The 8,756-nt window shown below is 33.1% G+C and overlaps 1 protein-coding gene across 1 annotated transcript; it reads left to right on the forward strand.

Moving 5' to 3' along the window:
* Positions 1-42: 42 nt before the first annotated feature.
* LOC111641106 (patched domain-containing protein 3-like) lies at positions 43-5,869 on the forward strand. Its single transcript, XM_023387225.1, has 2 exons — positions 43-220; positions 4,638-5,869. The coding sequence occupies exons 1-2, from the start codon at positions 43-45 to the stop codon at positions 5,867-5,869; spliced, it is 1,410 nt and encodes a 469-aa protein (XP_023242993.1).
* Positions 5,870-8,756: the final 2,887 nt, after the last annotated feature.

Genomic DNA, 8,756 nt, shown 5'->3' on the forward strand with positions numbered 1-8,756 from the left:
ACCGAGTTAAGTTTCCCACTTTTATTTATTTCTGGAGTTATTATGACATCATTCTCTTTCGTGTCTTGTTTAACGTTCGATGCTGTAAGTAGTAAACCGTTGATTGGAATTGCTGCCTATTTCAGTCCCTTGCTGGGAACAGTAGCTGCCTTCGGTTTACTGTTACATTGTAATGTAGAATATGTTGATTCGAACGTTGCTGTTGCTTTCCTGACAATAGGTAAGTAGTCATTTTCTTTTTAATAAATACAAAATTATCTGTTTTCAAATTAACATTGCAAGATTGTATTATAAATAGAATTATACCGACGAGGAATCTATTAAAAATGTATTAAGTAATGTTTCTTTCCGAGTTTTCTGCGTAAAATTCGCAATTTTAACATTTCCGATTTGCAGAAAAGTAGAAATACGAATTTCTTTGGGAATTTTTAATATATTTTAATTTCTTTGATTTTTGTATATTTTGAAAAACAAAGAAATTCTCTTATAATTAACAAATTTTTCAAAGAATATAAACAGTAACATTTCAAATGTCAAGTCATAGAATCAATTGTTATTTTTCTGAACAATCAAAATTATTTAAAATTTTTAATTATAAAATAGCAGTAATTTTAATTTCTCGACTGTTATGTTTACGTTAGATTCAAAGAACTAAAACGTTCATTGAGCCAAAAAATTCGACAAATACGCCAACGTGTTGTGGCGGTTTCACATTGACAGATAGCGTTTTGGTTGATTATTATATGGATTTCGCTTTGGGATCTTATTGACGTGCCAAATGCCAAATTGGTTGTTTGCATTTTTAAAAGTTCCACCACACGAAATTCGCATTGTGGCTAAATCTAGGAAGTCACAATTTGTTGTAGTCGATTTTTCACTCAGTGATTGTTTTCGATCTTTGGCCCTAACGTAACAAAGAAAATTATTTCGATGGTTGGAAATTGAAACATCTGGATTTTTTGCAAATGTCCAGGTTTTGAATTCCCAAAAAATAAAAAAAAGCAGGAATAAATGCCGTGGGGTATTTATATGTGAATGTGTGCGTTGACGTCTATTTCGTTTAATATCTCAGGAAGGCATAAAGATTCAGAAACGAAATTTGAAATAATAATTTGTATGTAGGTGCAGTGCTGTAACTAGGCAGGTGTAACAGGTGCACCCGCACAGGGTCCACTTGGAAGGGGGCCCAAAATGCATGTACAGTACAGTAATACCCCGACTTACGCGAACGCGGAGTTATGCGATTTTCAAATCTCGTCGATTCATCTTTTGTTTGAGCGCCACGCAACCCTTGATTACTCACTCCCCCCACACTATTGTTCAGCTTACGTATTCGGTTGTGTCGCGCGGAATCCACACATAGCTACAATTTATTTCTGTGTTTGTTATATCTACGGAGACTCGAGAGACTCTACTATGTCATCCAAACGAAGTAGAACTAATTCTTCCGCATCAAACAAGAAAAGAAAAACTTTATCTTTGGAATGTAAAGTTAACATTGGGTATGTTCGTAAAGTCGAACGAGTTAAGCGAGAATGACGTCATCGTTATTTCTATTTTGTTAGACTTTTCGAACGATTCGTTACTAACGCGTTTAACTCGTTATTATTAAAGACTTCGATACAAAAATGAAATTCGTGAATTGGCAAAGAAGTTTGATCTACCGAAATTGTCGGTCAGAACAATTATAAAAGGCAAAGAAAAAAATTATCGAAGCTGTGAAAAATGCTCAATCTTTAAATTCAAGCATCATTCGTAAACGTCACAGTATTATCGCTGAGATGGAAACAATGTTAAAATTATGGCGTAACAATCAATAAATGTGAAAAATTGTAAAATAATATAGGCCTAATTTGTTATACATATGTGTTATCTAAGATTTTATTAAACATTTTTTTCTAAATTATTGTTTTCTTTAGTCTCCGGCCCCAATTAAAAATTATTTGTATGTATTTATATGCGAAATTATACCCCGACTTACGCGAATTCGACTTACGCGGTTATCGCTCGGTCCCACCTATCGCGTAAGTTCGGGGTATTACTGTATTTGTTTTACTATTTTCCAAAACCTAATTAATTAAAGGGCCTAAATGCAAATTCTTGCACAGGGCACAGGAATGGCTAGTTACGGCACTGTGTAGGTGACATCGACGCTATTAAATTTTGGTTAGAGGTCGAGGGGGTAGAGAGATAGAGGAGGTCATATGTTATATCTGGAGAGGGGTTGAACTTATTGTAATGAAAAGTTTACTAGTTATTAGCATTTACATTTTTGACAAGACTATGCTTCGTCTCTAAAATCGCCCTGCTGTCAACGACTGCACGCACACCTTAGAAGTATGAAGGAGTTCATGTAAGGAGTTGCAATTTGGCGCAGAGTATTTGGTACCCAAATCATGCGCAAATAAAATAAACCAGACTTGTAGGTAGGTCACGGGAACGAAAACCGGGTCAAAAAAACTACGAAATGTTCAGACTGTTTCTACAAATAGGCGCGAGTGCGAGATTTGCGCATAGTTTCGTCCAAAAATGGCTTCGCCGTTTTACTTGTTTTTTTATTATAAACTCACATTTGACCTTAAAATTAAGATTATCGTAATTTATAAAAACGTTCATTCAAAAAAATATTTGTATCGATTTTTGTAGCAGAGAAAATCATTCAAATGTTTTAATAACGTACTTAAATGTTAAAATCGTAATGGATATAATTGTTTGGTGAATAGAATCTTCGTATTTATAGTGTAATAAAGAAAAAAAATTACAAAAATTACATTTAATTTTAATTACTTCAATTAAAAGTTTTCATTATAACCAGAATCACGCTAATTATTGTATTTTCTTCGTGTTTTATAGGTAAGTTGAAGAAACGAATCGAGTTCCTTGTAATTATCTAAATTTGATATCGTTGAGATAATTGATCAGAGTAAAATCACGTCTAGTCTTTGGTTAGAATCCATATATAGATCGATTATAGGGTTGTTTAGGGGTTAACAAAATAGCGTTATATAGAACAAGCTACCTGATTTTTTTTACATTCTAGAGAGGTAATTTTTTAATAATAATTTGCTTGCTGATAGATAATAATATGCCTATGATAAAGTTGTTATATGGAGGCAAACTCCTTCAGCTTTTATGCTCGCCACTATCGCCATCACCACTTCAGTACCGTAAGCGTTATCATTTAAGTAGAGATGCACTTTGGTCTACGCACTTTTTTTTCCTTTTGGCTTTTTTTTTTCTGTTTCGGCTCTGTAACTAGAAAATGTCACTATAATTAAGTTTATGATGTATCTCGTNATTTATGTCTATTAACTAATATATAGCAAAACTGTTATTAATTATAACGTATAACAACATAAAAAGTTCAAAGCATTTATTAACGATAGTGTATGAAAGATAATATGATTACGATCGCGCAAAATAAAAAAAAATGTTGTAAGATGTCCTTGAAGAAAGAGAAATTTTGTGTAATTCACACGGTCTGTGAAAGAAGAGGGCCATGATAATGTCTTATTTGCCAAGATAATTCTGACAATCAAAGCACAGTTTCGTGAGACGAAATACAATATCTTCCAGAACGAGTCTGCATTATCTCACCACAGAAACGACGAGTAAAGTATAATTAATATTTTTTTCTTCGGCTCAGTATCATTATTGTCACTTAAACAACCGATCCTCAAAAGGTCAAACCAAAACGCCTTTCAGTTCTTTACCAATTATCAGTATCATTACACTAGTTTTAAGAGTTTATGTATATGCATGCGAATGAGTAGTCACAAATAAAAAGGTCAATTCCTCTCGAAAAGCTTCTTGTGGGTTCCAGAGGTGTTGAAAAAGAACGAAATCTTCCAGAACTTGCAATAATCTATTTTACGTTCCTTTTTCCATTCACTCATATTCCAAACTAAGTGCTTATAAGGTTTTGTTTATTCAATGCATCACATTCCTAAAAAACTCGTTGGTAGCACAGACGTCTTCCTCTACTTTCTTACTATCCTTGTGAGCATTCTCACTAATTATCAGTTTAATTTAAAATATGCAAATTTTTGTTTTCTAACCTGTGTTAATTATTAATCTGTATTGTTCTATTTTCCAAGGAAAGTCTTCTCTTGTAAGCACTACCTGGCTTTAAAGACATCAAATATATTATAACTTTTCTTCCAAGTTTTTAATATATTTCCTTTCACGTTGAATGGTACACAGGCAATCAAAATCATTGCTTTCTTCACCCATTCTTTCTATGCGTTAGGCAGTCAAAAATTACATTTAATAAACGAGACAGTTCTTTGATAATCTCTGAAATTGTCAATAATAAATTTTTTGTACGTTTACCTCTGCATTAAATAATTCTGACAAAGAGAAGGCCAGACGTTCGAGTCTCCGATTCGAATGAATCTTGATCACGTAGCCGTAAATACAAATGGCTCCTTCTCTAATTAATAGGACACATTTCTCAAGCGTTTCCGTTTTAAAAATGTGTTTTAAAAACACGTTATAAAAAATTCGAATTTGTACAGCACGTCATTAAACAATTTGAAAACCCAACTTACGTTTACGAAATTATTAATATATTAATAATTTAGCAATAAATTAGCATTATTATCTGATTTATTTAAATTTAAATTACATTTTTTTAGAAAGAAAATCAACCAGGAACGAAAATGTTTTGAAAATTTTCAAGTCTATAAAAAATTTTCCCGAATATCTGGGTACTTTTCTGAGTAACAAAGTTACGAAAATAATAGTAATATTTTCATCCATTTCCCTATTAGCAGGAGCAATTTACAATATTAATTCAATAAAACAAGGACTAGATTACACTGATATTTTTCCATTTAACTCATACGCTGCTAAATATACCAAAATATATTATCAATATTTCACCGAATATCCTCACAGAGTACAACTAGTGTTTAATCAAACTCTCGACTACTCAAATCCAACTGTTCAAATGGATATAGAAAACATTTTAAGGACATTCGAAAGTGCTCCTTACATGACTGGACCCAATTATACCGAATGTTGGTTGAGGGAATATTTGACTTATATTCGCGATTCTAGAATAAATTACTTGATTAAAGATTTTGATGTAAATACAACGCAGGGATTTCTAGAAGGACTGAAAAAGGTGTTTTTCAGATTTAATAGTGGAATATTTGAAAGTGATATCGTATGGAATAACGAACGTGATCAAATTGTCGCTTCGAGATGTTTACTTACTTATCGCAACGTCAGAAGCGGAAGTGATGAAAAATTCTTTATCGAAGAAATACGTAAAATTGCAGCTGAGAGCAAATATGATGTGTTTGTTTATAACACGTGGTTTGTATTGTACGATCAATATTTAAATATGTTTGTAATGTACTTCAAAGCCATAGGAATCGCTATTGTTTCGGTATTTGTTATATTCTTTACATTTATATCTGACATATCTTACAGTATTGTTGTGTTACTTACGGTTATTTGTATTCAAGTAGAAACTTTGGGTTATGGAAGTGCTTGGAATGTGGGTTTAAACCTTATTTCTGTAATGTTTTTAATTATGAGTGCAGGATTTTGTGTTGATTACTCGGTGCACATCGCTCATGCTTACAAGAATTGCAAAGAAACAGATCCTAGTGAGAAAATAAAAGCATCCTTGCAATGCATAGGATATCCGATTGTTCAAGGATGTTTATCTACTGTCATTGGAGCATTTGTTTGCATTTTCGGGCCGTCTTATTTGTTAATTGTATTTTTTAAAGTAATTGTTTTAGTTATGATATTCTCAGTGTTGAACGGTCTCATTGTATTACCCATTATTCTTAGTATGGTCGATTCCGTTCATATTCCTTGGAAAAAACAAATAAATATTCTCGCTACACGATAATATAACTATTGCTGTTTGTAACAGTCGATAGTTTTTTTGAACTTATGCAAGTTTATAGAAATGTCAATTATAAAATTAAATGTATGTATTGAATTAATGCATAGGAATAAAAATAGTTTATATGAACATCTTTATCATTATTGACTCTATCTATATATATAAAATTGCTTGTCCTGAGTGACTGACTCACTCACTCACTGGTTCATCATCAACCAGAGCAAACCGCTGAACCTAAACAGGTGAAATTTGGTACACAGTTAAGGTACGTCATGAAAACGTGCACTAAGAAGGGATTTTTCCAAATTTTCCGTCGGGGGGGAGAAAGAGAGAATTAAGTCTTAACCGGAAGAACGGCTTCTAATGTACTATTTTAGATGCGATTTTTTGTTACGTTATTTTTATTGTTTAACGTTTCTGACATTGACCATCAATTAACTGACTTTTTTATTATTTATTATTTTGAGAAATTTATTTCTNGTTAGGAGTTGAAAGTTGAAGTTTGGTACACGGTTAGGTACGTCACGAGAATGCACACTAAGAAGGGATTTTTCGAAATTCCTCCCCACTGGGGAGAGGGACAGAATTAAGGTTTAACACTTCCATCAACAATAGAAGTGTAAATAATAATGGAATTGTTAACAGAAAGCGACGTGCAAGACGCAGATGCAGTTTTTTTTCGTTTTGCGGGATATCGAACATATTTTCAGACCCATCTAAAAATTCTCTAATTACTCTGGAAACAGGTGGACCCAATTCTTGCATTATTTGAAAACAGGTAAGGTTGGCTATAACGTAATAATCATAATCTTCGCTATCGTTACTTTTTCCCGAGCAACGCCGGGTCTACCTGCTAGTATTTAAATAAAAAGAAATAATTATAGACGTCCAGAAATAAAATAATAATATTAATTATAACGCTGACAACTGTAAGACAATGCATTGACGTTATTAAATTGGAATGCTCTGCTTATAAACATTCATCAAAGCTGAATAATATCTATTGTGTAAAGAAATAATACTTATTAATTAACATTTGTGCCATTAGAACAATACACTTCAATGAGGATAAAAAAGTTCGGCAAATTATGTTTTATAAATAATGAAACAAGTCTTATCCCAAGGTAACTATTATAATTAAATGCAAATTGAGAATCGTTTAAATAAAAATGAATGTTACTAAATTTTACTTATTACAAATAATTTCGACGTAAACTTATTTTTTCCTTGAATTTTCTGTAATCTAATTATATTTGGAATTAATTATTTTCCTGTAACTGCGATAAATCTATATTGTAATTCTACAAGTGGTGAGAAAATTTTAAGGAAACAACATAATGAAAGTGCTGCATTTTTTTTAAATTTCTTACGATTCGATTGTTCATTGTCGTACTCATATACGGTATTCTTCACTACAACGCATTTATAACCTAGCTGTTAGATTCGAAACAAATACTGGATAATACACAGCGCTCCTTTTCTAAAATTATCGCTTTCGGTACGGAATTAACATTTATGGTAACTAAACACAATGTTTTGTATATTAAAAATTGAAGGCAGTCTGTTGAATCACAGCTTATACAGTATCAATGTTCCGGAATAAAATTTTTGACGACCGACCTTTTCTTGTAGGCTACTTGACCGTCAAAATTAAAAACTTTCCTATAAAAACAATGAAAATATATATCAAATTAAAACCAAAGTTTTAAAATTAGAACTGGCGCTGCCACAGACGTCGTTCGTTTTCCATCCATTTAGTAAGATATTTTCTTTAATCGCTTCAAGGATGTCTTGTACCAGCCTTTCGCGTTACAATGCTTTAAAAATTTTTATGATTTGCGTATTTAATAGTTTCATTAAGGGTGTGTGTGTTATTAGTCGGAAGAAACTTCAGATGAATGTTTCTGAAACACTGCACTTGAGGATGAGCATATTCATCCAAGAGTTGCAGAATTGTTCTTGATTTTTTCTGCAGTTCTGAATTGCAACTCATAAGCTATTTCCGAAAAATATTTGTAAACCATCCATGAACTCTTGTTGGCAGAATACTTCACTGGTAAACAGTCGATTCTAAGACTTTTAAAGCATCGAGGTGTATCATATTTTCCAATGAGTAATCACTTCTGTTTATAACATCATGACATATTACAGCTATACGGTAATGCGATTTATTGCTTCTTTTGTTCATTCTGACAGTACTTTATGTTTATAACTCGGGAAACAATCTGGGGTAACACGGTAAAACAGCTGCATTTGATCAGGCCCAAATTACTTGCAGCAATTCATGAAAATTAGTTTATTTTTAATTTTCGGCGTTTCTAGTTTCAGCAGTGTTTTTTCATCGCGTGCCTTAAATTTTATTTTGTGTCTTGTCTGTATATATAATCGAGATGAATTGATGATGATGATGATGATGATAATAATAATAATAATAACAATAACAACAACAATAATACCTCTCCCATGGTCACCACCTGGTCGTGGTGGGAGAGCCCAGTAATTTTACTGAACCATAGAGCAATGCAGGCTGGAACACAAGCTCCTGGTAGTGACTCCCATGCCAGTAAGGTCTATGGGGAGAAATGAAGCTAAGAGTGACCACACCCACATTCTGTGGAGATAATTATTATGGTAGTAACCAGATCAAAGTTACCGGCTCGGACGTCGCCCGGGTTAACAAGGTCCGCGTTCGTGGGTTAGGCATAGGCTCACGTTCGAAAAATAGGCCACAATCTCCCTTAGTTACCGGTGGCGAAAGCAGCATCGGCCCAACATGGCTACTGCAATGCCCTCAACAGATGTGAGGAATCAACCTAGCCTTGGTGTTTTTGTGGCAATACATCCACAGACCACAAAGGCTGGAAAACCACGCCAACGGATGAAATGGACA

This window comes from Centruroides sculpturatus, unplaced genomic scaffold (assembly GCF_000671375.1).
Source record: "Centruroides sculpturatus isolate CEXI.00-Female unplaced genomic scaffold, Cexi_2.0 scaffold1184, whole genome shotgun sequence".
In the NCBI taxonomy this organism is placed as follows: Eukaryota; Metazoa; Arthropoda; class Arachnida; order Scorpiones; family Buthidae; genus Centruroides; species Centruroides sculpturatus.